This window comes from Caenorhabditis remanei, chromosome II, assembly GCF_010183535.1.
Source record: "Caenorhabditis remanei strain PX506 chromosome II, whole genome shotgun sequence".
NCBI lineage: Eukaryota > Metazoa > Nematoda > Chromadorea > Rhabditida > Rhabditidae > Caenorhabditis > Caenorhabditis remanei.
The window spans coordinates 3,785,704-3,799,256 of NC_071329.1; the positions used below are offsets into that span (position 1 = coordinate 3,785,704).

Genomic DNA, 13,553 nt, shown 5'->3' on the forward strand with positions numbered 1-13,553 from the left:
ATAGTATTTTTAGCGAATTGTTGTCCAAAAATCGTATTTTCAGCCAATTTTTTGACGGAAAAATCACAGTTTTAGCGAATTTTCGACTGAAAACTGTATTTTTAGCCAATTTTTTATCCAAAAATCATATTTTTAACCAATTTTTGACTGAAAAATCGTATTTTTAGCCAATTTTTAACGGAAAAATCTCATTTTTCGACCATTTTTCCATCACCATTCAAACCCCGCCCCTTTTTCCAGACATGGCGTGGCGCGTCGACACAACCCGCCTGGCGTACCCGCAACGCGTCTCCGTCAGCCCAGCCGCACAATTTGTCGGTAGCGAAATCCACATCTCTGGCATCTTTCGACGAGAATGAACGCAGGAGTATGGAGAGAAAAATCGCCGATTTGGAATTGCAGTTGAAGGTATACTGTAGTATGGGGTTACTGTAGTTGTAGGGATACTGTAGTTGTAGGGATACTGTAGGAAAGATTTGGAGTACTGTAGGCGCAAAAGAACGGAAAAAAATGCGTCAAAGACACGCCAGAAAGTAAAAGTTTTTAATGTTCAAAACGCGTCAAAGGCGCGCCAGAAGTTGACGGTACTGTAGGGTTGCAGTTGACGGTACTGTAGGGTTACTGTAATAGTAGGGATACTGTAGGAGATATTGAGGATTCTGAATCCATTTTCAGATTTCTGATTGCATGAAAATGGGCGGAGTTACACGAACATCTGTAACTCAGCCTCAAAATGGTTTAAATTCGGTAAAAATCTTCATTTTTCGCCATTTTTGATGAAAAAAAACGCGCGAAAATTGCATTTTCATCGGAATCGAAAATTCTAAGAGAATTCTTGAAAAAATGGGACGCGTCTGAGGTGCGCCAGACGAGGTTTGAGACTAAAAATGGTGGAAGAAAACGCGTCAGAGACACGCCAGACAATGATTCTGTGACCAGATTTTTTATAAAAATTTTGAACAAAATGAAGCTTCAAAAACGCGTCAAAGACGCACCAGCCAGTAAACATTTTTGATGGTCAAAACGCGCCCAAATCACGCCAGACGGTCTTTTTTTGAGATACTGTAGGTAAATTGGAGTACTGTAAGCCGCCTTGGCATACTGTAGACATGATTCTCAAAAAATGACAGTCTGGCGCGCCTTGGACGCGTTTTGAACAGCAAAAATGTTTACTTTCTGGCGTGTCTTTGACGCGTTTTAGAAGTTTGATCATGTTCAAAATTTCACACAAAAAAACCCCGGTTGGCTGGCGTGTCTTTGACGCATTTTCTTCCGTTTTTAGTCTCAAGCCTCGAATGGCTGTCTGGCGCGCCTCAGACGCGTCCCACTTTTTTTTCAAGAAATTCGAAAAATTTTCTTAGAATTTACGCCTAAAATGAAACTTTCGCGCGTTTTTTAAAAATACAGAATTTTATCAATTTTGAGGCGGAGATACAGATGTTCGTATAACTCCGCCCATTTTTATGCTATCAGAAATCTGAAAATGAATTCAGAATTCTCGTGACGTCAGCTTTCAGATGATATCTGTTTTATATTAAAATTTCTAAATTTTTCCATTTCCAGACGACACAAAACCTTCGAATGGAGAATCAACGGCTGAAAGAGGAGAACGGAGCGCTGGTTCGAGTCATCTCAAAAATGACAATTTAGGCCACGCCTCCCCACCAATTGCTTTAATTACTATATTTAATTGGCATAATTATCTATTTTTCATTCATATCAAACAATTAGTTCGTTTTCTCTGGATACCTCGCCTCTTTTTGTGCCTTTTTTCGGGAATTTTTTCATTTTTTTTTTTCAAATTTTTTCGTTCAAAAATTATATTTTTAAATCGATAGGAATTTCTTCCCATTTTCTGATATTTCTCTGAAAATATCGTTCCTCTGTACACAAATATTTGTCACATTCATCAAGCTCCGCCCCCTTTTTCAGTGTCTAAGCCCCGCCCCCCCCCCCCCCTACAAAAAATCATAATATTTTTCTCTCTCCGGAAAATGTGCAATAATTGTTTACTCTCTCTTCTCTTCTTTATCCGTTCCGTTTCCCGATCATTTATTTAAGACAATGATGATTTTCTGCCTGAAAATATAGAATTTTTCTCAGAAATTTGGTTTTGAAAGGTCCAAACGCCGAAAAAATGAAGAAAAACAACCAATTTTGAAAGAAATTGAAAATTTTCAATGTTTTTGGACGCGTCGCGGTCGTGCGTCGCGTGTCCGCGGGGAATATTTCAGCAATCACCGAATTCGAGCAAGGAAATGACTCGTTTTGAAGCTCCTGATGTCCAGAAAACATTAAAAAAAATCTCAGCAATTAAAATTTCAGTTTTTTGACGCGTCGCGGTCGTGCGTCGCGTATCTATAGTTCAAATTTCAAATTTTGCCAAATCTAATCGATATGGGGCTCATTTCAAAGCTCTCAGCTCATAGAATTCAATGCAAACAATTTCAGATCATGAAAATGTTTTATTTTCAGATTTTCAGAAAAAATACAAAAAAAACAATTTTTTTGAAGTTTTTTTGTGTTACTTCCAAATCTCAGCCAACGAGTCGAAGTGGTGTTGTGTTTCTTCCTGGAACCAATCAAAAACTTAGGCTCCGCCCCTTTTTCGAGATCAAACTCACAATTACAGTAAACGTCAATTTCTTGCCGTCCAATCCGACGACATCCGCCGGCGTCATTCCACCACCACACCGTTTCGGATTGATTTTTGCGGTTCCGAAGAGTGATTTCCACTTTTTATAGAGATCCGGATGCGAACGGATACCCCAACAGAAGGCTAGTTTCGAAAGAATCGCACAAATGTCGTAGATTTGAGAGATTTCGTTGCCTGAAAATGAAAAAGTGGGCGTGGTCTAAGTTGGAGGGGCATAAGGGGGCGGGGCTTAAGGGGGCGGAGCTTATGGTCAGGTATCTTGAGACCAAAAGAGTGTGGCTAAAGGGAGAATTGTCTTGGATTTCAAAACGGGCGTGGCTTAAGTGGGCGGGGCTTAAGTGGGAACCACTTTATGTGAAAATGGGCGTCGTCTTCGTGGGCGGAGCTTATGAAGTGGAGGTAAGGCTTAAAAGAGGGCGTGGCTTAACGGGAATATTATATTGAAAAAGAGGCGGAGCTTATGGACACGTCATCTGGGACAGAAAAAGAACACTTCTAAAAGTGGGCGTGGCCTAAGTGGGTGGGTTCTAAGTGGGCGTGACCTTAGTGGGCGGAGTCACGTGTCCTGAGACAGAAAGTGAATAAAGAGCGCGACTAAAGATGGGTGTGGTCTGATGGTTTGTGTTCTTAGAAAAAAGAGGACGTGGAATAAGTGGGCGGGGCTTAAAAAGGAGTGGCAAATGAAAAATAGGGCGGAACCTATGAGGGCTCGGCCTGAGAATTAGCTGTGATCTACAATAAAGTGGGCGGAGTCAAGCAACTAATGGGCGTGCCATATATTGATTGAAAGAAAGTGTGATTCATGTGGGCGTGTCCTAAGTGGGCGTGGCCGAAGTGGGCGGAGACACGAGTCCTGAAACAGAATGTGAACAAAGAGCGCGACTAAAGCTGTGCCCTGTGAAGATTGGTTCTTTTAGAAAAAAGGGGCGGAGCTTAAGTGGAGGCGGAGCTTAAAAGGAATGGTAAATGAATATAGGCGGAGTCTATGAGAACAGGAAAAAAAGAGACAAGTGGGCGTGTCCTTAAGTGGGCGTGGCTTAAGACAAGCAATGTAGAGTTTAGGGATTAGGAGGGGTGTTTCGAGTGGGCGTGGTCTTAAGTGGGCGTGGCTTACCTCTTCCAGTGATGTGAGTCATAATTGAGGCCCGCTCATTTTCAGGTGTCTCCCGGACAGAGATATAGACAATGACATTGATGGAAATGGTGAATGTGGAGACGATATTGCTGGCGATCATCACGACGATTATCGGGATCAGAAGGCTTATCGATTTCACGTTTTCCGAGATCTGAAAGTATATGGGGAAAATTGTTGATACCATGGATGATATGGTACATATGGTACATTTGGTACGTATGGTATGGTACTAATGGTACAGACATGGTACTTAGGTATGGCACATATGGTACATATGGTACAAATACAGTACCGATGGTACATATGGTACATATGGTATGGTACAGATATGGGACTTAGATGTGGTACACATGGTATGGTACATATTGTACGGTTATGGTACGTATGGTTTGGTCCATATGGTATGGTACTTATGGTACAGAAAGTTCTAAATTATGGCACCTTTGGGTCCACTATGGTATCACAGGTACCAATGAGACTTATGGTATTAAAGAACCATGGTGCCCATTTATGGCGCCCAATATGACCTCATAATAGCGATTACGGTAGTATCAGCAGCTATGGTACATATGGTAACTACTATGGTACACATGGTGCTGAGGTATGGTACATATATGGTACATATGGTACATATATGGTATATATGGTACATATGGCACATATTGCATGGTACATATGGTATGGTACTTATGATACAGGTGTGGCATTTGGTATGGTACTCATGGTACCGCTGTTACTATGGTATGATACTTATGGTACAGATATGGTGCATATGATACTTATGTTTTGGCACTTTTGGGTATCATGGTATCCACTATGGTACCACAGGTACTAATGGGACATATGGTATGGTACATATGGTTCAACTATGGTACAATGGTACCTATGGTAACTATTATGGTACCGTACACATTATGGTACTGGCTATGATCAACTATAGCGATTACACTGATATCACTATAATGGCATCCATTATGGTATCCATTATTGCGCTATGGTGCCTCATTATGACAGTTATAATGGTTTACCCTATGGTTTCCCCATATGGCACTGGCATGGGGCCCCTTTGGTAAAAACTATGGTACCCCATATGGTACAGCCATGTTACTGAATTTGGTACCAACTATGGTACCCGATATAACACTTATGGTACCTATGGTAACCATTATGGTTGTGACTATGGTATCGACTATAGCGATTACACTGATACAACTTTAATGGTATTCACTATGGTACCCATGATACGAATTATGGTACTCACTATGCCCCCATACCTGATAAATCTCTGTCAAACTCGTCAGCTTGAAACTCCTTTGCCGGAACAGTGTCCTATTGAATTTCACCATTTTTCGAAATGTCTAAAATTCAAAATAATGCAAAGACGCTCCACCGAACTCCTCCTCCTCACCAAAACCGCGACAATATTCAAAGTGAGCCCAACAACCACAAAAACGGCGATCGCCCTTCCAGTTGAGTACTCGATTTGGCATGGCAGACGGGGATAGACACGTGGTGTCCCCATAAGATCCACCTGGTTGACAACCACTACCAACAAGGCGTATGACCATTGAAAACCGGTCAAAATGAAACCAGATTGATAGCAACTCTCTGACTCGTAGGTACGGTAGAGAAATGAGGCGAGTGATCTCTCCATTACGACGACGAAGAATGTGAGACCATGCACGGCTAGGACCCAGTGATGCAAGGATTTGGAGAACCAGCAGTAGCTGATGTCTGGAAATTAGTGAAGAGTGAATAAATAGAAAAATGCGTTTTTTTCTGAACAACTTGTGTTTTTCAACAAGTTGTGTTTTTTCAACAAGTTGTGTTATCTGTTTCAACAATTTGTGTTTCTGTTTCAACAATGTGTGTTTTTGTTGCCACAACTTGTGTTTCAATTTCAACAACTTGTGTTTTTGTTTCAACAACTTGTGTTTTTTGTTTCAACAACTTGTGTTTTTTGTTTCAACAACTTGTGTTTTTTGTTTCAACAACTTGTGTTTTTCAGCAAGTTGTGTTTTTGTTTCAACAAGCCGTGCTTGTGTGTGTTTGCGTTCTCAAAACAACTTGTGTCTTGGCTAAAGTTGAAATCGTGTATTTTGGGAATCGTGTGTTTTTTTCAACAAGTTGTGGTTTTCGAACAAAATTGTTTGTGTATGTGTTTTGCGTTCACTTAACAACTTATGCCTTGACTAAAGCGCGTGTTTTCTTCATATCGCGTATTTTGGGAATCGTGTGTGTTTTTCAACAAGTTGTGTTTCTTCAACAAGTTGTGTTTCTTCAACAACTTGTGTTTTTTCAACAAGTTGTGTTTTTCAACAAGTTGTGTTTCTTCAACAAGTTGTGTTTTTCAACAACTTGTGTTTTTTCAACAACTTGTGTTTTTGATAATTTGTGTTTTTTCAACAAGTTGTTTATTTGCAACAAGTTGTGTTTTTTTTCATTTTTGCGTATGTATGTGTGCAAAAAAACACAATTTGTTGAAAAAACACTAAATGTTTTTTTTCTACACCTCAACTTCCTCACCAACCAATTCAATTATCTCTGATTGCTCATTTTTCACATTTCCAGAAAACTCAATTTTCTCCAAAAATTTTGTTTAAAAGTAAACACGACACGCCTCTCACAATCGCGCTCTACCGTAACCAAAGAAAATAGTGTGCGAAATTGAGAGACTCAGAGAAAAAGAGACATTTTTCAAGGGCGTTTCGGTGGAGCGCAGTTGTAAGAACTTTAAAAAAACTCACTCGAAATTTCCGTATTGAATAAATAAGCGACTAGGAGTGGTATTAATATCATATATCTGGACACTGCGTAGACTGCATCCGCTACACAATTCGAGACCAGTAATATTCGAAGATTCTGGAAAAGGTGGCCTAGAAAAAGTTAGGCCATGTGAAGAGACTCACCCTATGAAGAGTGGATGTGGTGGTGATTATGATAATAAATATGATATTGATGGGGAATGCGATGAAACAGAAGAATAATTCGATAAGGTAGATGGTGAAGTTGGCTGGAAAAAAACACAAGTTGTTGAAACACAAACACAAGTTGTTGAAAAACACAACTTGTTGAAATACAAAACACAAGTTGTTGAAGCAAAAAACACAAGTTGTTGATACGGACACACAAGTTGTTGCAAAAACACAAGTTGTTGGTAAAGAAACACAAGTTGTTGAAACAGAAAACACAAGTTGTTGAAGCAAAAAACACAAGTTGTTGAAACAAAAACACAAGTTGTTGGAACAGAAACACAAGTTGTTGGAACGAAAACACAAGTTGTGGAAACAAAAAACACAAGTTGTTGCAAAACACACAAAAAAGTTGTTGAAGCAAAAAACACAAGCTGTTGATACGGACACACAACTTGTTGAAATACAAAACACAAGTTGTTGAAACAGAAAACACAAGTTGTTGAAACGAAAACACAAGTTGTTGAAGCAAAAAACACAAGTTGTTGATACGGACACACAAGTTGTTGCAAAAACACAAGTTGTTGGTAAAGAAACACAAGTTGTTGAAACAGAAAACACAAGTTGTTGAAGCAAAAAACACAAGTTGTTGAAACAAAAACACAAGTTGTTGGAACGAAAACACAAGTTGTTGGAACGAAAACACAAGTTGTGGAAACAAAAAACACAAGTTGTTGCAAAACACACAAAAAAGTTGTTGAAGCAAAAAACACAAGCTGTTGATACGGACACACAACTTGTTGAAATACAAAACACAAGTTGTTGAAACAGAAAACACAAGTTGTTGAAACGAAAACACAAGTTGTTGAAGCAAAAAACACAAGTTGTTGATACGGACACACAAGTTGTTGCAAAAACACAAGTTGTTGGTAAAGAAACACAAGTTGTTGAAACAGAAAACACAAGTTGTTGAAGCAAAAAACACAAGTTGTTGAAACAAAAACACAAGTTGTTGGAACGAAAACACAAGTTGTGGAAACAAAAACCACAAGTTGTTGCAAAACACACAAAAAAGTTGTTGAAGCAAAAAACACAAGCTGTTGATACGGACACACAACTTGTTGAAATACAAAACACAAGTTGTTGAAACAGAAAACACAAGTTGTTGGTAAAGAAACACAAGTTGTTGAAACAGAAAACACAAGTTGTTGAAGCAAAAAACACAAGTTGTTGAAACAAAAACACAAGTTGTTGGAACGAAAACACAAGTTGTGGAAACAAAAACCACAAGTTGTTGCAAAACACACAAAAAAGTTGTTGAAGCAAAAAACACAAGTTGTTGAAACGGACACACAACTTGTTGAAATACAAAACACAAGTTGTTGAAACAGAAAACACAAGTTGTTGAAGCAAAAAACACAAGTTGTTGCAAAACACACAAAAAAGTTGTTGAAACAAAAAACACAAGTTGTTGAAACGGACACACAACTTGTTGAAATACAAAACACAAGTTGTTGAAACAGAAACACAAGTTGTTGAAGCAAAAAAACACAAGTTGTTGAAACAAAAACACAAGTTGTTGAAACAGAAAACACAAGTTGTTGAAGCAAAAAACACAAGTTGTTGAAAAAAACACCAGCACTTACCTGTCGTGACCATTTCATTCAACGAAAAGTTTCCCGTAGTAAATCTATTATATTCATGACTCGTAGATGTCATTATATTTATCTGAAAAACACAAAATTTTCATTCTGAAATCGAGAAAATGAACAAAAAATCGAAAATTTCAGCACCAAACAAGAATTGGAGCAACAAAAATGAAAAATTCAATCAGATACATATTTTGGAAGAGGAAGAAGGAAAACAATCATGTTGTTCAGTGGTTTGACAACTGAGAGGGAATGAGATATATTTATAACATTTACATATATGACACATGGTGGGAAATAAGAGGAAAAGAGTCAGAAGACCAAAAAATGTACCCAGTCGAGTATGGCATTATGACTCTGTGACCGTTACGCTCCAATGAGAAAAGAACAAAATGACAAAGATGGGAAATGTGTCAAGAGTACACGGGGACTACACAAAATTTCAGATTTTTTTCTGAAAATTTTGAAACGGGCGTAACTCGCTTCAAACTCAATATTATGAGCTGAAAAATATACCAAAATGTAGATCACGACGTGTTCTATGTCTGTGACCTACTACAGGCCAGAAGGCTATTTGTTATTGCGCCGCGGGCAGGAGTAGAATAATTTTTTGGCTCTATTCCAGTTTAGATGTCCTTTAAAAACTAGAACGTCCCTTAAAACACTTAAACGTCCTTTAAAATATTTAGACGTCCCAAAAAACGTTTAAACGTCCCATGAAATGTTTAGACGTCCCTTGAAACTCCAAAATATAGTTGTGAATATTTAAACGTCCCAAAAAACATTTAGTCGTCCCAGACAACGTTTGGACGTCCCAAAAAACATTTAAACGTCCCAAAAAATATTTAGACGTCATTTGAACCCTTTCAGTGATCTTTTAGTGTTGAAGGGGCGTCTAAATATTTTTGGGACGTACAAACGTTTTTTGGGACGTTCAAACATTCACAACTATATTTGGAATTTTAAGGGACGTCTTAACATTTTAAAGGACGTTTCAAAATAAATAGAGTTTGAAAGGACGTTTAAGTGTTTTGAGGGACGTTCTAGTTTTTAAAGGACATCTAAACTGGAATAGAGCCAACTTGCCTAGTGCATTTCAGATCAGACCTGCAATGAACCCGGTCGGCCCGGGGCTTAGTACAGAAATTTGAAATTTTTTCACAAAAAAGTCAAAAATTCGACTACTTTTTTACATATCGATAAAACTCAAGCGTACATAGAGTTTTTGACTATTTCTTATAAAAATTTCAAAAATTTTCGAAAATTTTTGAGAAAAAATTGTGCGCATTTTTGACTCCGGGCCGATATTTTGCAAGTCTGGTTTAGATTCATATTTCATAGTGCGACAAAAAGTATATGTACACTCTCACACAGAATTTTCCTTTCTGTCCATATTGTCTACATATAATTATATTGTTACAGACATCGCAGAGAATTTTTTTTTGAAACTTCAGAGAAAAAAATTTGGAATTCAAAGAATAATTATTCAAGACTAATTGATGTGTACATGTGGAATTTGTTGTGAACTTTTGGATTTTAAGTTCGATTGGAATCGCCGAAGCTTTCTGAATTTCTTGTTTTAAACAAAAGTGATTTCAAATTTTTCAATGTTTATAAAAAAGTCAAGAAAATTCTCAACATTTCGTCAGTTAAAAACATTTTTTAACCTTAAACCTTGCAGAGTTATAAGCATTACCGTCAGGAGAGAGCGCAGACAGTCAGACGCTCTAGCTTCTCTGCGTCTCTCAAGACGAGGCTCAACTTCAAACGCTTATAACTTTGTAGGGTTAAGTGCTATCAAAAAGTTGTCAACTACAAAAATGTGTAAAATTTTATGCTAATCATTTTCATAGTTTAAAGTTTTTCAGTAGCCTTAACCATTATCGAGATAAACCGCTTTGAATGTATTATAGTCAAGCAAGAGAGAGGGAGAGAGCGCAGACAATCAGGCACTCTAGCTTCTCTGCGTCTCTCACACAATTTCTAAAATCGAATGGTTATTTTTCTTTAGAAAGAGAAAAGTTGAAAAAATCAGAATTTCAGAAAAATCCAAAAGTTCAAAACAATTTCCACATGTACACAACAATTATTTTATCCTTTTTCATGAAACTTTTACAGAAAAATGTTCTCTGCGATGTCTGAAACAACATAATTATATGTTGACCTTAATCAGAAAGGAAATGAAAAAAAAGTTCCTCGTCAGAAAGGGAAAAGTCTGTGGGAGTGTTCTACTTCAGGTCGCACGACTACAAAGAGAAGTTTTGATCTACGATCTACGAGGAAATCTAAAAAAAAAGAAAAAACTGTGGCCTAGAATTTTTGAATAACCTTAAAATAAAATCGAAAAAAAAAACAGAAAAAAGAAGTTATGTAACTTATCCGCCCGACCATAAAATACCTAAATCACCTGTCCAAATATGTAGATATCAACTTTTTTCATTTTCTCACCACATGGAAAAAGAACCAAAAAATAAATGAAAACGTGACAAAGCTAGCACATACTTATGCTGGTAGTAGTATGAGAGAGAGAGAAGATTCTAGAATAATTGAAATAAGTTTTCAGAAAAAGAAAATGAGATTCAGAAGAATTGATGATGACCTAGAAATATGAGAGGTGGGAAAGTTAGGCCGTTGGGGAGCTAGGTCATCATATGTCATTGATCACAAAAATTATACATGAGAGTAGCAAAAACTAAAATATTGAGATTGGTGGAAGAGATGGCCTTGATTTTTGGAAATTGCAAAAGTTAGGTCATGAAAGTTTTCTAGGCCACGGCAATCTATGCCATTTTAAACAGATTGACCGTGAAAACCAGTGTCATAGTAATCCGTCGTGTCTCTAACGACGAGAGAGGCGCAGAGAAGCTAGAGCGTCTGACTGTCTGCGCTCTCTCCCACTTCAAACGTTTATAACTTTTGAGCATCAGGAGATGTCAAAAAGGTGTCAACTAAGAAAATATGTAAAATTTTATGCTCCATAATGTAACAGTTTGAAATTTTTAAATATCATCAATTCTCGCTGAGATAATTTCATATAACCAGAAAAGAGAGAGAGTAAGAGAGACAGACAGTCAAACCCTCTTGCTTCTCTGTGTCTTTTATCTCTGTTCAAACATGTAAATTTGTTATTTACTAGATTTAAAAATAAACGAGTTTTAATCAATTAGAATGAATAGAGACTCAGAGAAGCTAGAGCGTCTGACTGTCTGCGCTGTCTTTCTCTTGGGATATTTTGATTGCGTTTATCTGAGCAGAATCTGGTGCAAACCAAAAATTGTTAACTAACAAAATAAAGAGAATAAAATTCTACACATTTTTGTAATTGACAACTTTTTGATAGCACTAAAGGTTGATGAGATATGAGCATTTCAAGTTTGAACGGTTGAAGAGGGAGAGAGCGCAGACAGTCAGACGCTCTTGCTTCTCTGTGTCTCTCAGAACGGTGTTCCAACTTTAACCCCTTATAACTTGGTTAAGTGCTATCAAAAATTGTCAACTACAAAAATGTATAAAATTTTACGCTTATCATTTTCATAGTTTAAAATTTGCCAGTAGCCTTAACCATTAACGAGATAAACCGCTTTGAATGTAGTCAACCAAATGAGAGAGAGAGAGAGAGACGCTGAAAGTTAGACACTCTAGCTTCTCTGCGTCTCATACAGGGTGTGTTGCCTATTAAGATGGTTAGAGAAGTTCTAAAAATAAGCATTCAAAGATTTTTTCCAGACAACAATTATGCATAACTCGAGTTTCACAAAAAAAAATTGAATTTTTGAAAAATCCCAATAAATTTTTTTTATATCAAAACAGCTGGAAAGAATCATTAAAAGCAATCTATACACTTCAAATTTCCAAAGCAATGCACACATTTTCTCTAAATAATCGGACTCTGTGATCTACTAAAAACTACGTATTATATGTAGCTACATATAATTGAATTCCTGGGAAAGAGGTAGATCAAAACATCAAAAAAACGTAGGGAGTTCTCACACCCTCTCTATCACAATTTAATACGTTCGATGGGAAAATGTGAGAGAAATTTTTTCAACATAAACAAAATCAAAACCGAAACTGAAAAGTGATGTTAGTCAAGTGGAGAAATGTGAATCTTTGCTCAATGTTATTCGGAAGTAAAAGGGTATGTAATTTTAGGTTTTTTGAGAAGGAAAACCTTTACATTTCTTAGAAATTGCTAGGAGAATTTGTTCTTTCGAGCAAAACATATTTTGGGATTATTTTTTTTGAAAAAAAATAATGCGATCTTGCAAACATGCTCAAATCTCACAATTCAGTGTTTTCGTTTTATCAAATTTTGTTATAAACTTGTGGATGTGCGGAAATAAAGAAGGAAGTAAAGTTTGAAATGAAAAGTTAAATTATTTCCGACAGTGCGATACTGACGGCAATTAGACAAAGTTAATTAGTTGTATTGAAGGTAAAACTACAATTCGAGCATTAGAAATCTCTTGTTTGGTATCAGTGGCCCTGAAAAAACAGCTGAATTTGACACACCAAAGTCGGTTGAGTTTCATCCTGTCGGAAATTATTTCACTTCCGTCTCTTTTTCCGCACAGCTCTGCAGGACAAGTATTAATCATGTACAATTAATTTCGTGAAATGTTTTACTATTAGATCTGGTACGCACCTCTCATAAACGATATCATTACGGTTACTTGCAAACAGCGACATTCTGCCAGAAAATGGACCTTAAATACATCTTTTTTCTAACATCTTCAGTTTTATACATTTCTGATGATGACTCATAAGATAACTACTAGGAATGCAGCCTAATTTACAAAAAAGAAAAACTCACAAGAGATTTCTGATGCCTATAATTTAGATTTCTACGTACATAGTTGAGGATTTAAAAAATTCTTCTATGTGATTCAGCTATGCACATATGCAGAGATTATTCTGAAAAAATTAAAACTCGTTTTCTCACCATGAGAACTTCCTTAATAAAAACCAAATATCTGATAATTCCAAAAAACGCCGTACTGAGAAAAAAGAATGACGACGTCATCCTTGTTGGCATGATGAAGCCCTCATTATTCTAACTTTAAAAAAAAAATTTCAGATTTCACCTGTTCTCTCGCTCGTTCATTTCACAATTTCTCATTTGAAGTCTGAAAAAAAAGTAGCTGTTTGATCTGAATTAGATAAACAAGTTCTATTAGACTGATAGGTTTAAAACATCGTGG

General features: G+C 36.9%; 2 protein-coding genes across 2 annotated transcripts in view; one reads left to right on the forward strand and one right to left on the reverse strand.

The window, feature by feature from the left end:
* The window catches only part of GCK72_004351 (uncharacterized protein), a gene marked incomplete at both ends in the record, with an annotated part of 34,506 nt that extends 32,856 nt beyond the window's left edge, over positions 1–1,650 (forward strand). Inside the window, 2 exons of the mRNA XM_053724624.1 lie at positions 241–408; positions 1,564–1,650. Of these exons, the coding sequence (XP_053588818.1) occupies positions 241–408; positions 1,564–1,650 (255 nt within the window). The remainder of the gene's footprint in view (positions 1–240; positions 409–1,563) is intronic.
* Positions 1,651–2,524: 874 nt separating this feature from the next.
* On the reverse strand, positions 2,525–8,422 carry GCK72_004354 (uncharacterized protein; the record flags this gene model as incomplete). Its single annotated transcript, XM_053724626.1, has 8 exons — positions 2,525–2,572; positions 2,625–2,830; positions 3,771–3,942; positions 5,066–5,149; positions 5,200–5,525; positions 6,539–6,653; positions 6,701–6,804; positions 8,350–8,422. 8 exons carry the CDS (start codon positions 8,420–8,422, stop codon positions 2,525–2,527), a joined length of 1,128 nt encoding a protein of 375 aa, XP_053588820.1.
* Between the last annotated feature and the right edge of the window lie 5,131 nt (positions 8,423–13,553).